Below are 20,135 nucleotides of genomic sequence, written 5' to 3'. Positions count from 1 at the left end.
ATGAGTGATTGAATTGTGTTTGTTGTACTGAAGAGTTGAATATGAAGATATGAGCAATTATTTTGATATAAAGTTCATCAACGTTCGAGTTCAAATCACCTTGTGGCTCCATTTATTCATTGTGTTTCTTTTTCTGTTAAACCCTCCTACACATCTGGAGTGTTCGATATAATTCTGTTACCCTAGTGGGCTGCAAAATGAATGAATAAATGGGTTAATTTCCAGCAAAGATTAAAGTAATGTTTTAAAATAAAAATCGAAATGTTGAAAAAGGAGTAAATGCAAGTGAAACCTTTATGTTCCAACACCTTTTAAGCCCACTTTATTTTAAGTAAAATTATTTGTACACATATCTTTATAGCTAACATATCAATACTTGTTTTGACACCAATTGTAAATTATTCACAGTGAATAATTGTTCAACTAATCTGCCAACCCCTTCCAACAATCCTCACCCCTTCAGATGTATAAACACAGAAGAGCGTGGTTTAAAATAAGTTATAGATAGATTTAAGTGTAGTTATCGTGTTATTGTCTGCATATTAATTGAGTGTTTATTTGATTTAACACTGACTGAGTGAAATGTTGCTCCACAGACACAATATATGTTTCCTATATTTTAAAGAAGCACAAAGAGAAAATCAACACTCGGCAAACAAAATAGTATCATTTTTAATGTTTGAGTCATATCTGCCAGAGATACAAAACTGTAGAAAACATATGACGAGCACAGTGCATAGTCACAGAATATATTACACAAAGGCACATGCTTTGAGTGGACTCAGTCTGTCGTATTTACAATATTGACATCATGTTTCGTACATTAGGCGCCACGTGGCTGGAACGTTGAAAGCACAGGGCTCTGTCCTGGGACCTACACTCTTCACATCATACATGCTTCCTGTTGCGAAAATCATCAGGAAACACTCCGTTACCTGCCATTGTTATGCAGATGATACACAGATCTACACCGATAAACCTGTCAGACCAGAAGCTTCTCTTAAAAACTTAAAAAACTGGATGAGTCATAATGTTTCGCTCCTGAATTCAGATCGAACAGAAGTGATTACATCTGGACCAAAAAACCTGAGAGAAAAATGATCTAATCCAATAGTGACCCTGGATGGTGTTACTTTAACCTCCAGTAACACTCTGAGGAACCTGGCAGTGACCTTTGACCAGGATATATCCTTTAACTCTCGCATTAAACAGGTCTGCAGGACCTTCTTCTTTATATAAATAAAGCTGAATTGAATTGAATTAATCTGGATAAGATGTGTAGCCGAGATGAAGGAAATTACGGTGAGATTCATAAAGTGCTACTGAGAGATGAGTCTGTGTTATCAGTGTCAGCGCGACGCCGGCTCAGTATCACATACTTGATCTGCTCTGTCTCTTTCTCATGGCTGTCTTGTTGACCCTCAGAGTCTTGCCTCTTTGATGATCCTTGAGTCATTAGCAGGTATTTGAGTTTGCAGGCTGCCGGTATCAAAGTCAGAGTCTTTGTCATCTGTGGGATTCTGGTACGTTTGTGATGTTTCGGTGGAGCAGCTGGAGTCTGAGATGTGCTCCTTTGCCGTATCAAAGGACTCCGTTAAAACACTCTCGCTGTATGACTGACTGGCAATCGTTTCTGATTCGGAGCCAGGAGCGTCCACAAAAGGACCGTCTGTATCAGGGAGATAGTGATTGTGATCTCCTTTCAGATCAGTGATTGAACATCTACGCTGTGAGTCCAGATAGGATGCACTTGTTCTGGAAGCTGAATCATCTTCACACTTCACGTCTTTAGATATTGCATCAGAAATGCCGTTTTTCTTCATCAAACTTTCTGAAAGTCCCGCGTCAGCATCCAGCTTCCTCTTCCCCTTTTGGCTCGGCCCTTCGTCTGCATCATCCGCGTTTTTCTCTCCGGCCAGAACTCTCTTCAGACTCTGAGCCCCGTCTATGTAAACTTGGCAGAGCTGAGAATCGGGCATGTGGTTTCCATGGATCTCCGCCAGCTTCATGTACACCACATAGAGCGCCTCGGGGTGAGTTCGGTCCTCCAGTGCTGCTGCCAGAGCCAACTGGAAGTAACCCACTGCATCGTGAGCATCCTGCAGAGGGAGCGAGGGTCAGGGCTGGTCACCAACATCTAATTACATCAACATTTTCATTTCCATCAATAATAACTGTTAAAAATACTCCTGGCTTTTGATTTTTTTTTTTTCTAATAAACAATTAGTTAAACAATATGGGATCTGATGTTGACCTAAAGCAGTATGCTTGAGCTTAAAATAAAGGAAGAATAAGGTAAACAAGAAGAAAAAAACATGTAAATGAAGTTCTTTGTCATGCTGTTTGAAAAAAAATGTTTTTATATTTTGTTACATAATAGGACTTTCTCTTTGAATCTGTATCTAAAGTGATAAGATTTATTCAATTTGTTAAATTAATGTGACTGTTTTTCAGTATCCCCAAAACAAAGCAAAGAAAAACGAGCTTGTCCATGCGACAAACTTCTCTGCTTCTTGTGGTATAATGTATTTCTTTAGGAAAAGCAAGGCGACGTCATTTATAAAGTGCATTACCTCGACAGGCCCTTTCAAACCAGCAGCACAGAGGGAGTTTTGATTTGAACACCGCCGCCCTGCCTCCTGTACCTTCAGCTTGTGCAGGGTGATGTTTCCCAATCTGCAGTACAGCTTGGTGTAGTATTGCGCTTCTGCCGGCTGCTGCAGGACGGCCGGACACAGTGAGAGCGACTTCAGGTAGTAGTTTTCTGCCAGCTCGTACTGCTCCAGGCTGTAGTGCACCGTGGCCAGCCGGTGGTAGGCGGTTCTCTCGTTCACACCGACACCTGTGGGAAAATAAACGCTGCCTATGGACGCAGGAACACGACGACGACTCCGCTTTGACGTCGTTTTAAATGCCTACCTGTTTTGCCGGCGATCTGAACAGCCAGGGTTGCGTACTGCAGAGCCTCCTCCTGCTCGCCTTGGTTCATCAGCAGCTCCGTCAGTTTACTCAACAGGCGGTACTCCGAGTGGATGTCCTTGATGCTCCTAGCAAACGGCAGACTACCATCCTGAAAAGAAGGAGCCCTTTATTAAGATCAGTTGAGGATTAAAATAAACAACTAATTTAATTTAAATCAATTTAATTTTATTTATTTATCCCAAAGCTGGCTTGAAAGCAACAAAATATTTGAACTGAGTTGACTTAACATTTGCTCACCCTGTAGAAAGGCAGAGAAGCCATCCTGTTGTGGTGGCTCTTAAAGTAGACGTCTCCCGCCTCCTCATAGATGCTCATCGCAAAGTGAGAGTCCTTCATCCTCAGGGCTGTTTTCACCGCTGCCTGTCAACCACATAATAGAAAAAAATAGAATAACTACATTTCGTGAATAACAGACATGAGAATATAGGAAACTTCATTAAAGTGTTAGATAATGAGCGCACCTTCCCTTGAACCGTATAACTGCAAGACATTATCATGTATTTTAATTAAAGTTATATTTGAATTTAGAGGCAACAAAAGGTTCTAGGTTGTGTTTGAATAGAAATAAACTCCACCAATATTAAATATTTTGAAAATAGGTGCTCAGTTAATGAGGTTATGACACAGATACATGACATACATTATAAGCAGCGCCAGTTTTATGACAGATCAAAGGGCAGGACAATGAAAAGAAAAGAAAGGTGTGACTCGGAAAAAGGTATTTTCCATCATGCAACTGCTCCACATTTTGAATCCATCCTCCGTCCTCACCTGCAGGTACATGTCGGCCAGCTCTTCCTCCTGGATGAGGTGATAGATGCGTCCCACCTGCAGCCACGTTTCCGACTCTTCCTCCCGTTTGCCCAGGTCGATGGAGATCCTCAGGCTCTGCTTGGTGTAGTCGAGAGACTTCCGAGACGATCTGCCCAGTTCATTAGAATAGTTATTACACAAAGTAGAGTAAACAGAGGAAGAGGGTTGCTGTGAAAGTCACCTCTCGGTGTTGAGAGAGAGGTAGAGGCTGCTGAGGATTTCCAGATATTCCCCCTCCAGCCTTTTGTCTTTCAGTGCTCTGGACACAGACACACAGTGCTCGTAGTAGACGATGCTCTGGCCGTACAGCAGCATGTCAGTGTACAGACGACTCAGCACCTTGGCCACCACCATCTGACCTGTCAAGAGATGAATTAAACATTGTGAACACACCGCAAAATCACTGACCTGTTTTCGAGAGTCACTGAATGAGCGTAGATTCGATTTACACTCTCAAGGTCAGCTGGAATACGCTCAGTCCATTTGACTGTAGCTTGGATCAAACAGGAGTGTGAATCAGATGGATGGATGGACTGATAGATGAATGAGTGGATGTCATTATTTATGAATTACATAAAAATGCATAAACATTAAGGTAAGACAGCTATGAGGGTAAGTGACATGAATGAATGTCAAATCAGTTAAAAAAATATATTGTTTTCCCTACAAAAGTTGCCCAGCAGAGGTCACTTCAGTCCATAAATCCTCACAACAAACTTCAATACCTCTGTGTAGGATCAGGGTTCAGTCCCAGCTGCCTTCAGATAAGGCAGGGTTACACAGAGGGACAGACAACCACAAACACACTCACATTCACACCTTAAAAAAATATTTAGAAGGCCTCAGAAACTGGCTTTAAACTGTGCTCACAATAACATAACATGTTATTACGGCAGGTTGTGTGTGCCACAAGGTGTGTTTTGTGTGTTTACTGGTGCATAATAGTTTAAATAAAGCTGAAAGAGGCTTCCTAATCAGCCAGACTTCTTTCTGACTTGTGGTTTGACTATAAAAATGCTAAATGTTTGAACTTACTGTGCAGGTTTTTGGCATGCAGTGCAATTAGTAGCCCCATTTCGTAACAAGCCCTGCTGTCTTGATTCCTCCCTCTGTCTCTGAAGCTTCGCCCGAGCCAGAGGCAGGTCTGCACGTGCTCCTCATCAGCCGGACTCTCGCACAGCTCCCCAAACAGGTAGAGGGATCTGATGAAGACAACAAAGGTCCCATGAATACAAGGGCTTCTTGGTGTTTCATCAGATTTTCCTTGCAGGAAGTGTTGTATGAGATGACAGAAATCTGACCTGAACAGGAAGCGTTCTGCGACCCAGGATGCACCTACATCTAGCGCCAGACAGCCCAGGTTGGCCAGTGCCAGGGCTTGATTCCTCTGGTTTCCGCTTTCTCTGGAGATCACCAGAGCGGAGTGAAAATGCCGGCCTGCTTCTTGTACATGACCCTGATGCCTCAGACAAAGAGCCAGGAGGTTATGAATGACCCCTCGCTGAGTGGGACTGTCTGTTCCCTGCAGAGAGAGGCACACATTATACCCAACAGTTATTTCAGGAAAAAAAAAAAAAAAAAAAGAGAAGAAGAAGAAGTGGTGGCTGAAGCTGCAGATTTTTCTTTCCTGACTGTTGTACCTGTAGCGATGTGAGCAGTGGCTGTAGGACACTCTGGGCCTTCTCAGCATGCCCTGATAACACCAGCAGCCACCCAAGAAGAACAGACGCCTCAAAGCCCTCCTCTTCATTTATGTGGCCTCCGGTCTCAACGGCCTGCTGAGCGCAGCGCACCGCTTCATCGAGGGCGCCGTACTGCTGGTAAACTGTGGCTAAGCCCAGGCACAAATCCCTCTGGGTCTTTATGTCCTCCCCCTGCTCGGCGATTACCAGGGTCTGCTGCAAATAAACCACGATCTGAGCAGGTAGCAAGGACGTCCCTTCCTTCCAGCACGGATTTAGTCGCACAGAGTTCTTGATAAATAAGTCAATCCTCTGGAAGGCGTTTTGCAGGGAGTGGTCCCGTCTGGAGTCCAGGCTCAGAGAGGCCAGAGCTAAGAAAGGCATGTATTTACGATGATACAGCCAACTCAAAAGCCAGTTGAGGTCCAAGGGCGCTATCGGCCGGCACTCGGCAGCGGAAAGAGTCCTGGACAGAAACTGGAGTCGCTCCACAAAAGGGAGAGCATCGTCAGTCTTCCTGAGGAGCAGGAAGAGGCTGGAGGTCAGGTAGCAGACGCGAGCCTCCAGGTGTTTGTCCACCATCACCACCGCTCTCCTCAGGAGCAGCTGCAGCAGCTCCGCCTCGTCCGCCGACGTGAAGACGTGAGCGGGGAGACAGAGGAGCAGGGCGCTGGCCTTCTCCAGGGTCTGGCTCAGTTTGTCCGTCATGCGCTGCTTCAGGTAGATGGCGGTGAGGTTGGTGTAGAGAGCGACGAGGAGCGGCGTGTCGGAGAAACTGTCCACGCACACACTCAGAGCTTCCTCGTAGTACACGCGTGCCTGAGGAGAGATTCAAATGTAAATATGACTAATAATTGACTGAGTTCTTACCCGTGCTGCACACCAGCAGCAAAAACTACTTTGCAAGATTGTCACACACACCATGAGAAGCAACTTCAACAATTTAGCACATGGACAGGACGAGCCACGGCCCCCCCTATTATAGATCGATCCACTAAATCATAAACAGAGCACAGGTGCTAAATATGAATCACCCACCTGGGACAGTTTTAGCTTCCTGGCACACAGCCTTCCCAGGACGAAGCACGCCCGCCGGTGAGCCCAGTGCATGCCCAGTCTCTTGGCGCACTCCCTGACACTCTCCAGGTGTCCTGACAGCTCGTCCTCAGTCTTCCCCCCGAAGGTCGTCCACAGAAAGGAATACCGCAAATCGTATAAGGGCTGGAAATCCTCCTGAAGAGAACAACAAGCAGCAGTTTTTCAGGTCAGCAGAAATTAACTGGAGCATGGACGTCTCCTGAAAACATTTTGTCTTGTGCCAACAGAGTAAGTTGATTTCTGGTGTGATGTGTTGATGTGGTTTATCTAAAGGCATGCCTGTTTGCTGTTGTTATAAATTATAAGGATTTAGAGGTTTATCTTATTATGGGTGAACTGACCTTTCTTTTTAGGTAATTATCTTTAAATCTCGAAAAACCGTAAAAACCAGACTGGAAAATCTGCACAATGAACTGCAGAAATGTGATTATCTGTACTCTCTGATTACACTGCACACACAGTCATCTCCTCTGACACACAATCCAATGGAACAAAACAGTAAACAACATCAACAGATATCTAAAAGACAAAGAGGCTGATTGGGCCTTCGGCACGGCAGTAATCAGAATGTCTACTGATGCTCCAAATCAAGTGAGAAAACGTCTTGTGAAGCAGCCAGAATCAGAATTAAAACACTTTGTGCATCACTGCAAGTTGATTTTCTCATAATTGGTCCAAACAAACAGAGAAGTGAAGAACAATCCAAAGAAACAATATGGATTGATGGACCAATGCAGGTGAGAAAAGACAACTGAAATGTGGTCTGGACTTCGTTTGACATTAACGGTCAGTCATGAATATTAACTGGTCAGTCATTGTAAGTATGACTGGGAAGGGCTTGCAGTAAACTTGAAGAAGTTAGAAGTTAGAACTGCGATGGTAGCAGTAATGGCTTGCCTGGTTTAAAGCGGGGCTAATGGGCCTTTCTTTGTGGAGACTGCATCTTCTCAATGTGAGTCAAATGTTATGCAAATCATGCATTTCCCTGATTCTAAAGAACTAGTCCACAATGAGTTTCTCCCATGAGGAACTGCAACTTCTCCACTTGTTTCCTGTTTGGCCAGCTATTCTGAAAAACTATGAAAGTCCTTCATTCTGGATCCCCTCACTACGTCTTCTGAAGGTCAACAGTTAATGTCTCATCACAGTCAACAACATTTTCCTCAATAGGAAAGAGAAATATTTTAGTTTTTAGTCATTTAGTGAATGTTTGCACAGGTAATGTAATAACTGAATTACTACTATGAATCATTTAAATGTAATACACACAGATTGGTGTAGGGCTGAAGACCAGACAGAAGGAAAGAAAAACTGAAGAGCAAATGAGTGATTGGTCTTGCAATAAATAAAGACTTAATAAAGTGGAACTCTTCTGACCTGGAAATGATCTTGGTTGAGCAGGATCAGAGTCGGGTCGCTGAGCTCGGACTCCTCCGCGTCCCAGCTGTTTTCCTCTAAGAAGAGAGGTGGATCTTCGTGGAACTCGTCCAGCTCTCTGAATGTGTCATCCAGGGCGAAGGACAGCCGCTCCCCCTCTTGAGGCAGCAGATTGTGAGACTGATAGATGGACACACGAGGAGAGGAATGAGAGAAAGACGTGCGAGGGGAGGACTGGTAGGGCGGCGTCCCTGCACTTCTTTCTGACGTGGCGCTCTGACGGGCTTTGTGATCTGTGAAGCACACATATATGATCATATCAGCACAGAGGAGAGACGTTTTGGAAATAAGCTCATCGACAGAAGCATCTCAGACGTTACCATGTTTCGGTCGATTCCTGATGTACATGAAGTCCGTCTCATCCAGCCTGTCTGGAAACACAGGACGTAAATCAATGTAAGCATCAGTTTTCCAGTTAGAGGTTGAGATGGAAAGTATTTTGCCAGAATGAATTACAAACAGTGTTGCTATTTAGAAAACAAGCAGGTTGAGATTTCCCTCAGACTGATGAAAATGTGCGTCTTTACCCAGCCTGTAGACGCAGCTGATGTCGGATGAGAAGAGTCTTTCCAGCAGGCTGCTGTCGCTCAGCTCGGAGCTACACGGGTTAACCCGAGCCAGACTGGCCTTCTCCTCCTCAGTCAGAAAAACCAACTGTTCGTCTCTGTGCGAGGGGAAACAAAGGCGGCATTATTAAAGCAGCCATCTCCTCCGCCTCGCCGCCCAGCCCGCCCTGTGTCCAGCGCAGATACACCACATCAGCTTCAGGAGTTCAGTCCAAGTCATAAATCAGTGTTAAATAAAGGGAATTTAGTCTATATGAGATACTTTAAAGTCAAAGAAAACAAGTGACCTCAAACCACCGCACACATTGGGTAATCCAGTGACAGGAGATTCTTACAGAGGTTTGGTATTTAGAGGCTGGACGTGGGCCTTGTGTACGAAGCCAGTGTGTCCCGTGGAAGAGTGCTTTCCTATGAAAACAGCCAGACTCCGGAGCAGCAGACACTGAATCTCCACAATGTCACCTTGGCTCAGCTGCAGCTCGTCTCTCCCCACCGGACTGTAGTCAACGACTGCTACGCAAGAGCCAGTCACTGAAAAGACATCAGCATGGCAGAATGAAGGAACAAAGCAAGAGACCCAAGGAAAACACACTGATCAACAAATAAATAAATAATGTAGATTCCCTGTATTGTTTATGCTAACTGCTAAACGCAAACAACCATCCTGAAGTTACAACAAATGAAAACCTCGGTTAGTGGTCGTCCAGGTATTGAGGCAGCAGTGCAACCTGAAGTCATGATGATCCCTCCACCATACACCATCGTGGGGAGAAGTTGCTATCAAGTGTTCGTTTTATATCATCCATTGTGTTGGATGTTCTTCCTCAATTCTTCTTCCTCAGTTTTGTCAGTCAACAGTTGTGGTTGTGGCAAACAACTCTTTACTGTAACCTTCTCTAAATCCCATAAGTCAGCGCAGCATACCTCCATGAACTGTGTTTTAATTTCCTCCTTTGCCGGTTTTATGTCAATCTGCTCATTTTAGCCTGGTTGTTCTCCCTACTGTGGAGTAAAGTTCAGAGTTACATTATTAATCCCAAACAGGGAAATTCCAGTGTTGCAACAGCATCAGTAAAAAACAAACAAAATAATATTAAAAAAACATATATTTAAGCAGAAATTATTGAGTGAGCTGCTATCTCACCAGTTTGGCCTGTTACAGTCTGGCCCTGCTTCCTTGTTGGATATTTGTTTATCCAACCTTCTGACTTTTTGGGCTTTAAGCAGGAGGTGTCAGAAAAGTTAGCACAGGGATAGCTGGCTTGTGGCGGCCGAGCGTTCATAGCGACCCTTAGATGTCAGCTCTTCCTATCACTGTGAAGCAGAATTCACCAAGTGTTGGATTGTTCAGCCACTGGCAGGGAACATGAGCTGGCATTAAAGTAGACCGTCGTAAGACAGGTTAGTTTTACTCTACTGATGATGTTTTGTTGCTATAGTAATCCAAGATATTTGCCTGTTTATCTGATCTGGACTTTGCTTTTGTTGGAACATTTTGAAAGTTGATCTTCTGTTGCCTGGATTATCCTCATTAAACATCACTTCCAGTTAAAAACAAAAGAAAAAATGTCTGCACCTTGGGTCTTTTTTAAAAGTACTCCTAACATGAACACCATGTGTGTTTGGTGTATGATAGAATCATAAAAACAAATGTTAACTTGTTTCACTTACTCTCTGCACTGTTTTACTATTTTGAAGCTATGGCAACATTGTTTACACTCCCGAGGAACGTTTCCAACTTGTGAATACCAAAGGTCATTGAGATAACTTTGAAATCTCTTTCAGTATCAGAAGAATCAAATGTTTACACGTCTTTCTCTGGATTCTCAACCTGAACAGTTCATTTCTATTTTCCAGCTGCACTGTAAGTGTTTAATGGAAGCGTCCAATAAAGACATGAAAAGTTTTATTTCTTTGTGTGTTCTTAAGTGGAACTCACTGTGTTTGTGTATTTGATCCCCTGCAATATGAAAAACTCATGCATGAAACGTGCAGTACACCGTGCATGACAACACATTGCATTATAGAACAAGGAGCTTTACCAATATAATGCTCGAACGGTTCCTTTTCTGTAGGCGAACATCCAGCGTAGCCTGGATACTTCCTCAGGAACCACCTGACCAAACAGGAAGCGTTATTTAACAATACGTTGTCAGCTACCATGGGTGTCGGAGAACGTGTCGCTCGTCCTGCAGCTCACGGCTCAATCAGGGAACTGAGAGCTGGAGACGACCGTCTGAGGAACATGCAGTGACTCACTGGTAGAAGGGGTAGGGCAGCGGCTGCATGGCGTTGACGGGCACCAGGCCGTGCTTTCCGGTGGAGATCATGGAGCCCTCCCACATGTCGTCCTGCCCCGTGTCTTTCACCATCAGCAGGTCGTTCTTTCGGAACCCCAGCTGCTCTTCGTCGTCCTCATCCTGGTCACGTGTGAACAGCGCCTTCGCGAAGAAGGATCCTGCAAGCATTTTATCCAAAAATGTTTAAATATTTACAAGCAACATAAATCCAGGCACAAACCATATTTTCACCCTGGTCTCTATTAGAATGGAAGTTTATGCACTTGATCAGCAAAACGCGCTGCAGCTGCCACACCCCTGGTCGGTCTCTGGACATTTTATGTTCTTACCCATTAAGTTAATGTGATTCTCATCACTGTTTGCCAGCACTGCAGTCCTACTATACATTTCTATGAAGCTTTTTGCCTAAGGGAAATGTTCCGGAGGAAGTAAAGATGCCTGTGTGGAGCACACAGGAGGGAATCAATACAGTCATGGAGGGAAGTAGGTGCAATAATTTCCCTTTACAGAGCAGGGATACTTTACTTCATATAAGATGTGAAGGAATTCTGGCGTCTTGTTCGAACATTTTCACAAAAACAAATAAAAGATTTGGATTGACTCATGGTCTTGGCTTCGTTCCTTTTTTAAAGAAGCTTAAATATGAAATAACTTTTTTATTTTTTTACATTTTTGTTTCAAGTTATATGTGGCATAAATCCTTTTAGTGTTAATTGGGGTCAGTTTGAAAAGGATTAAAAAAGCATCGGGTTCAAATGGCAACTGTAGTCAGTTCACGTACAATTAATATGAACTGAACTTCATATATTTTTGTTAAATTGATTTTCAAAACACAAAAACGTCTTTATGTATTTTCTTTATGGCCCTAAACATACAGTTGCTTCCTTCCTTTCCGACTAGAAATACTAAAGTAACCAAAACTCACCGGTTTCTCTCACACACATCACATACTTTAGTTTCACGTTGTGTCAGGATCATAAATAGATTCCTGTGACTTACCTTCTTGGATTAAGAGCTCCAGGTAGAGGGTAGCCAGCTGTTCCTCGTTCACAGTTACACTGATCTCCAAGTCACTGAGCAGCTCTGGATCGAGCCAGATCGACTGATCACACAAGAAGTTCTCCAAACAACGAGCCACGTAGCCTGGAAGTAGAACACGGATGATAAAACAACACTGATCGGCAGTCTGAAAGAGCTTCTCATACATCAAATACCACAACTGAAAGGACGTTTTAGCGTCAAAACAAAAAATTAAAGTAATTTTATGAATGACTGCTTATAAACAGTAACACGTGCAAAAAGCTCTCAGAAGGCCTACCTAATGCTAAGTAAGTGGAAAACTTCCAGATTTCCTCCACAGTCTTGAAAGTGAGAACAAAGCTGTCCTTCTCAGCGTGGACACAAACCAGACGTGCAGACAAGTCCTGTGAAAACGGAGTCCGGAGTTACGGCGATGTAACGCTCAGACGTCGATAGAGACACTGAGAGTTCACCAAGTTTCAGAGTGCAGTGAATGTCTTCACGTTTCCGGCCCGACTGTCGCTCACCTTGAAGAGCTGAATGACATCCTGGCTGTTGCTCTCCACCACTCGGAGCTGGGTGCGCAGGGCCTCCTGGAGGGCCCGGTCAGGACTCACGTTGGAGCGCCGTCGGCCAGTGAACGACAGCACGATTTCTGTGAAAAAGACGAGAACACTGCAAACATCAATCCTCGACTCTGTCAAAATAGGTTGATTTAATATTGTTTCCATCCCCTTGTAAGAACGGGAAATCAAAAGGGGGGGAAAAAAAAATCTGGGACTGAAATAAAATGTGTTTTTTTTTTTTTTTCAAATCTACAAGCAAGTGAGACAAAATTTTCAAGACTTTATTAAAGAAGCTCTGGGAGAGCTCATATTTCAGGGAGATGCTTTGTGCGCACAGCGAGAGTCCCTGGAGGAATAACAAAGCTATTAGGCTCCTTACTGGACTCTCAGTGTGGCCCTTTAAATGCATTACAGAGGAAAAACCTGGGGGAATGTGATGGATGGAGCTAAACCGCTGAGTGAGTAAAACATTAGCAGACAGGGGACTGTGCTTCATCAACATGCAGAGATGTAATATACGTGGAAAACGCCTCTGTGAACTGAATCCGAGCGGTTCGGCTGAGAGAAAAGCTAGTTTTCCGGTCGGCAGGCACAAGTCAAGCAGTGAAAAGCACCTGAAGAGAATTTCTCCCCCAGAGACACGGTGCTGCCTTTGAGGAACGCCTCTTTCTTCTTCCAGTAGCTGTCTGGCTCCACCCCGCCCTCGCCTGACTCCACCAGCGGACCATCCTCCTCCTCACCTGCACACCACACAGGAAGCTCATTCAGGGGGAGAAAATCCAGCCGACTGTTGGTTCATGGTGGAAAACAGCACGCTGTATTCAGAATGCTTCAGTGATGAAGACAGGTGTGCAGCATGTGGAAACTATTTTATCAAAGCGGTCGACATAGGGCGCAATCGCAAAGTCCCAGAGTGGCGACGGGAATTAAAAGGAAATGTTACCAGATGACACAAGATAGCAATCACTGCTCGCTTTTCAGAAAACAATCCCTGTGTTTGATCTTGAGACAGGTTGAGCTGAAAAAGTAGAGCAGCTTTGTGATTTGTGTAAATGCACTACCTCTACCTGTAAAGTTCTGGTTGTATTAAAGCCTATCCTGCAGGCAACTGGATTGGCTCAACGTTCTGAAAGTTTTCCACCTTTCATCTAAAAAGAGGATGTTAGAGCTCTCAGCAGTGTGACTTTGGGGACGATGCTCACCTTTTATAAACGTTAACAGAAACAGGAGCTTTATCCTGCTGCTGGAAGATACAATACGATACGCACACAGTAACAGCCAGCGGTATTATTTTTTTCTTTCGTTAACGCAGACGGGCTTCCTCTGGTTTGTTCCATTGTACAGAAAGGATATCCCTGAACACTTCCTCAGTTTGTGACCGCTTTGCACGGCTTCTTCTGACGTGAGTTTAGAGCACAAGTTAATCCAATGCTTGAGTTTTAGTTCTCAGAGACACCAACAACATGTGGCGATTCTTTCAACTTTAGCAGCCGTACCTTGAGTCATGACGCCATTTCCTGAGAAATGTTCACTGGTTCCCCCGAGAGTGTACGGAGGTTCCCTCCAAAGAGCGTCCAGCTCTGCAGGAGAAATGTCTGCCAATGCAAAGAAAGAAAGTGAAAATAAAACGTTACAACGGCTCTGAACTTGGAGAGAAGCAGTTCTCCATTTCTTCTGTGGTTTTAACCCATTAAGATCATAAAAAATGTCAGCAATTCTTCTTGGGAGGACTGGAATTTGATCACCAGTTTTCAGTTGAAAGCATTAAAATAACCAGAAATTGCCTTAGAAAAAGTGAGATCACATTGGAACAAGTTGCGGGAAAACTCATACAAATTTGTAAATTGTCACTTAATGGGTTATTGATTATTAATCAAATACTGATATTAATACGGTTTCAAATATCAAACGGCGCATCTTAAAAGAATAGTTCAACTCAGTGGCTCCCAAACGTCTCACACCATATAACAGACATGAAGCTATAGCCAGCAGAAACTTAACCTGAAAACGGGATTCAATAAAACCAATTTATTAACATCTGTAAATCTCTCTTACGTATTCTGCAGCAAGGAATCTAATAAGGAAAACCAACAGAAGTTTTTTTTATGAGTTGGGTAGAAAGGCCCAAACCTGAGAGCTATAGCTTCACAGGAAACAGTTACCAGGTAACCTAATCCAGGAAATAATTTCTATATTTTATGATGATTGCTCTAAAAATAAACAGAAGTAACCAGTCACGTATCAAAGGAGCTTTCTGTACATAAGCTGGAGGTTTTTCAGGCTCCAGGCGACTCAGGCTCACTGTCTCCTGACTGTAGCTTCGCTGCCCAGATATGTGAGCGAGAAAACCTCCAACAGTCGACTATTCTTTTAAAGAAAACATGTTCTGGGACACGCAGGGTGTTAACGCCGAGGAAACCGATGCAACAGTTTCTGCTGGAAACACCGGAGTTAGGCTGTTGGTTAGTGAGGGGGATCTTGGAGGGGATACGATGACGTTGAGCGCGCACGCACACACACACACAGACCTGGCAGAAACACACAGCTGCACTGAGAAAGCCTTTCGGCTCAGTCACAGCTGGCCCGGTCTTCACTCCTCAGTGCACTTTTTCATGTCAGTACAGAAACACCACTGGACACAAGTTTTATTTGAAAAAAAAAACAAAAAAAAAACTTTGATGGGAATGGCCCCTCTTTTCATTTCCAACATAGTTTGTCAGTAGAAAAAAAAAAAAATACAACACGACATTGTTATGATGAGGTGAAGCATTCACAACGAGACAAGGGGGCACAATACAGCAACACAATATGCAACATGACATGATGCCGAAGAGGACAACAGCCTATTCTGTTCGTCCCACAACACAGAGCTCAGTTAGCACCGGCGGCGCTGCTGGAGTCATGCGGCTACAGTGCAGGAACACATCATGCCCTCTTTACCTTCTTGGCTAACTGTGTTACCCATGTGGCATCTAGCACTACGCTCCTGTCTATCTGAACGAGGCAGCCCGTCTCATGACGGCCTGGGACCGACCTGTGAAGGAGGAGAGGCAGACTTTGATGAGCGGTCCACAGCAGGCGGAGTGGAGGAGCGGTCTGCAGCAACAAGACGCCATCTGGCCCAGGAGCCGGCAGCTCCCAGAGATCAATGCCATCCCATCAGTTTCCCCACAGCCTCCTGAGCAGCAGTTCACTCTCTTCCTCCCCGCTGGACCAGCCCCCTTTCCCTTCCTATTTCTGTATTCCCTTTCCGGCGTTGCTCCCTGTGTCCTTCTGCCACTTATTGTTTACGGTCCCGTCCCGCCGCAAGTCTTATCTCTTCTTTTGCTCTATCTGTCTTGGTCTGCGTCTCGTTGCAATATTTCTGTCTCTTGCTGTCTCCATCTCCCCCCTCCCACCAGACTCTCTCTCTCTCTCTCTCTCTCTCTCTCTCTCTCTCTCTCTCTCCTCAGTAGCTCGCCGGTCTGTGAATGCACAAAGCACTCTCTGCAATTGGTATGAGTCTGTGTGGGGTGGGGGGCCTCAGCCAGACTGTCCCCTACGCTGAATGTGTGTGTGCATGCGTGTGCGTTCAGGTCGGCGACAAATATGCCCAGAATGTGTGTCACATAGACAATATGTGTGTGTGTGTGTCTTCTGTTTGCGTTACCGGGATAATGTGCTGCTGATCCACTGTAAGGCAATGCCACTCAGGGACAAGCTACAAGGTCAGAGCGGAGGCAGGGCGGGAGCTGGCTGGTGGCACTGATCGGGGATCAGTTTATCTCCAGCAGAGAATTTAACACAACTCTGCCCACCCCCATCAGATGAGTAACGGATAAGGCACAAGCAGAAGGAGACACAGTGAGATCACCGTGAAGACGTGGACCGATGCCGGTAACGGTGATTGATTGGTGAGGGGAAAACATAAAAGCTATGACTGCTCTCAGGTTGAAAGCGTTGCCTGTAAAAAGGTGCAAATCGTTGACGTCACACAACCTTTAACAACCTGATTGAATCATGCAGTTAAGATATCACATTGTCCAGTATGTATCAGCTGGAGTCACCACTGGATAGCAGTTCTGATCAAAACTGTGTTTGATTGAACAGAAAACAGAGAAAATACTGATAAACTGCAACTGCAAGGAACCCTTGTCCTTGTTCAGACTCTGATCAGGAAGAGACTATTATATTTGAGGAAATCATTGTCTGGATGAATTCACACACATGAGCGAAGTGTCATGTGGTGACATTTATTCAAACGACGTCTGCAGTACGGATAGTTTTATCCCAACGAGCTGGATGTGACCAGGAACGAGTGTTTAAATTCAGTCAGTAATCAGGATCACATAAACCATCCCTTGTTTATACTGAAATTTCATTCCGAACAGACCCGATCACATCAGTCTTCCTTTAAACTGCATTTTCATTTCCATCATTCGTCTCTATGTAAACACAGCCAAGACTCTGCCTCTGCAGCGTCTGAACATGTGTTTGGGAGCTACTCATGCCTGCGAGTGCCTATTAGGCTTTTATGGGCTCTCATAATAATGCATCAAACATTAAAAAGCTTTTTTTTCTTTCTTTTTTTTTTTTGCACGAGTAGCACAAGCATTTTGCATTTTGCTTATCTTCAAATTGACAAATAAGACATACGATCATCTCTAAGTGCATTATGGGTAAAATGGGTAATCAGTAGCCTATTTGTCTATCATTTATGAAATAAGTATGTTACTAAAGACTTGTAACATCAGAAGACTATTAGGGTTTTCTGTTGTTTGTTTTTTCATCGTAACAAGCTTTAACAAGCCTGAAACTGTTTCCAATCTAAATGAGCCCAGACAGTTTCAGTATTTTCCTCTTTTATTTGAGTTTCTCAGCATTTTCTCAAACTTTTCTGTTCCTTTGGCTCCACAGTGTTAAACTATAAAACTGCTCCAGCACAGCGGCTCCTTTTGTTGTCACTTGAAGGTAATAGAAACAAACCCACACTGGAATCACAACAGCTTAATACTAAGACAGTATTTTTCATAATATTTTGGGGCCTCACAAAGCTTTGTGGGAAATGTGTGGGTGCTAACGCTGAGTTAGCTGTGACAGCCAATTATTGTGTACCAAGCACGCAGTGTTTTAGTGGATTTGTCCATGAGAACAGACGCTGACTGCAACCAAAACACAGGAGAAGGATGTGAACCACAATAGTCCATTTATGGATCTACTTGAGGGACTTGCTTTGTATTTGGCAAAACAATGACTTATGTGGTACGACAGTTAAGCATCCATTTCAACTGCTAATGAATTAGCTGCAATGCAGTCTTGTGAAATGGATGTAGAGATGGAAAATACAGTAACAAAATGTAGAAATGTATTAAGTTCCGCCGGAAAGCAGCCCTTGCATTTGCAGATTAGAAGTAATGCTACCAAGGTTGCCAGGTCTGAGGGAAAAACTGGCTGATCTGTGCAGAATGCCAGTCAATTTGCTTAATATGATTAATTAAAAAGTAAATTTTTCGTGATTTTTTTTTTTTTAACTCCTTGTGCAGGATGTGAAAAGTGATCTTTTATTTAAAACCAGGCTCATATTACAAAGCTGATTTAATAATCAAAAAAAATTGACAGGAAGTGTAATGTGCTGTTTGAAAAAAAACAAAACATAACCAAGAGCATTTTTCTGTGATTATGTGACACTTGTTCCTGGAAATTGAAACTTTTAGCTCCAGGTCTGAGTCAGGCTGCAAAAGCACTGAACACTGTGTTTACCCCTCACTGGACCCGACAGTACATCTAAATGTCAATAAAATGTCATATCAGCTCAGTATTGTTGAAAGTTATCCTGCTGCTGTGTGATCAGCGTGATAATGTAGACAAACTTTACTCAACTTCTGTCAGCGGTTCTTGCATCGCAGTCACTGATAATAGAGAACACGGAGTTTGTTCCTCTTCATGTTCTCTGATTGCTGAACAGCTTTAGCACGTAGGAGACTTTGACACACGTCTCTGTGGCCACCGTTTCCATCTTGTTTGTGTGGTGGCTGAACGCTCATGATTGAGTCCATGCATGTGTATCTTGTGAGGCAGAACGCCGTAAACAGGCCGGAGGCGTGTCGGGACATATCCTGACACTCTTCAGCTGCCTACTGCTCGCTGCTCATAGTGCAACAGATGTCTAATCTAATAAACATTCGCATCTCGAGGCTCATATGTGCAGTCACATGCACAGCCCTTTGTTAACATCAAACACTGAACAAAGGGTCAACAGTTATTACCACTGACGACCGCTATAAAGCACACACACGCTGCTCCTGACACAATGCATTCCCCTGTTTATTAAACCTATACATGCCAAAATGTCCCCTGTAATCACCTGTGGGTCTAACTATTGTTTCCTGGCAGCTGTGAAAATGAAACCCTTCCTATTAGGAATGACTACACATTACGCCTCAGCTTCAATGAAGTCTGTGATCAACAGTCGATTATAGAGCCGTTTCACCTGTAATCACAGGCGTTGTAGTCTAATGACCACATTGCAAAAGTGACCTTTATAGTCTCGACACAGTTTGAAACCACAGCAGAGGCTCACACTGCAATTGTGACACTCAGCAGTCCATGACAATAACATTCAGCCTAATGAGAAACATACGGTGTCAGCACTGGCTGACCGAGAAACTGCGTGACAGGCATGGGGTCGCTTCTCAGCTTGTGTGTGTTTTGTATAATATGGCCTCGTAGATTTCTGAATATGTGGAGGGAGCATTAAGCAGGGGGTAACATGAGCCAGAGGCTGGGGGCTCTAAGTTTAGACTAGCCCCCCGTTAGCTCACTCACATGCCTGTGTGTCTGAGATCGAGCTCCCTGCAGGGAGATTCCCACACTGTTGCACAGCCGCATCTGTAACTCTGAAATCAACATCGTGGAAGAGGAGCTGCAGTCTCGTCACATTCACTTTTATCTCTGTCACTCAGCAGAACATTCAGACATTCAGACTGCAGACATGTAAACAAATCAAAAGGATTTTCCTTCACAGACTATTTACAGGTTTACTGAGTGGATTCGCAGTGATTTTATGGTTGTGTGCCTGAGTAAACAGTACAGAAGTGTTTGCTAAACAGAAGACCATTTATGACCCAGTTTGCATTTAAAAGCTTCCTAAAGTAGAAAAAAAAAAAGGCCAGCCGTACCTCTGTGCTGCCTCCAGCTCTCCCCTTCCGATTCATTCCCCATGAGCGTGGCAGGACGGCCGCGGACTCTGGCACGGATCTCCCTGCATGTGCTGCTTCACCATTCAGCTGGTGAGCCGCCGACTGTGACAGCTGCTAAAACCGCCGTCATTCTCCGCTGTCAAGACCTCAGGAGTGGAAAAAGAGAGATCTAGTGTGCACGTCAGCTGGTGTGTGAAGCGTGTGAGTGTAAGTGTGTGTGCCTGAAGCTACCCAAGACAGCATGTCACTGACAGAGGAAGGTTTGCTGTAACTCCTCCCATCATCTCTCTGGTTCAGTGGGACAGCCTCCTTTCCTCTCTCTCTCTCTCTTTTGGACTCACACACACACACCTCCTCCTCTCTCTCTTCAAAATACGCAAATATATCAGATTATTAAGAGGCCTGAAAGGAACTTTAAGGTTACATTTTAATCAGCTTAACAAAAGCCACACAGTCTTTTCAGTCATGAGATACTATTTCTGACCAGCTTTAT

General features: G+C 44.2%; 1 protein-coding gene across 2 annotated transcripts; it reads right to left on the bottom strand.

Annotated features, from left to right (window-relative positions):
* Nucleotides 1–675: 675 nt before the first annotated feature.
* LOC115402574 (SH3 domain and tetratricopeptide repeat-containing protein 2-like) lies at nt 676–19,874 on the bottom strand. 2 transcript variants are annotated; one of them, XM_030111118.1, is made up of 22 exons: nt 19,622–19,874; nt 13,961–14,059; nt 13,079–13,204; nt 12,426–12,553; nt 12,197–12,302; nt 11,878–12,021; nt 10,838–11,036; nt 10,621–10,694; nt 8,914–9,109; nt 8,540–8,676; nt 8,333–8,383; nt 7,953–8,245; nt 6,516–6,710; nt 5,436–6,296; nt 5,097–5,317; nt 4,831–4,997; nt 3,977–4,154; nt 3,754–3,904; nt 3,220–3,342; nt 2,920–3,070; nt 2,574–2,842; nt 676–2,099 (listed from the first exon to the last, which is right to left on the bottom strand). In XM_030111118.1, the coding sequence occupies exons 1-22, from the start codon at nt 19,662–19,664 to the stop codon at nt 1,422–1,424; spliced, it is 4,590 nt and encodes a 1,529-aa protein (XP_029966978.1). In that variant the 5' UTR covers nt 19,665–19,874; the 3' UTR covers nt 676–1,421. The 2 variants fall into 2 exon arrangements, with proteins under 2 accessions (XP_029966978.1, XP_029966979.1); XM_030111119.1 differs by having other exon boundaries at nt 2,646–2,842.
* Between the last annotated feature and the right edge of the window lie 261 nt (nt 19,875–20,135).

This window comes from Salarias fasciatus, chromosome 2, assembly GCF_902148845.1.
Source record: "Salarias fasciatus chromosome 2, fSalaFa1.1, whole genome shotgun sequence".
NCBI lineage: Eukaryota > Metazoa > Chordata > Actinopteri > Blenniiformes > Blenniidae > Salarias > Salarias fasciatus.
This window is presented reverse-complemented; position numbering and strand designations above follow the sequence as displayed.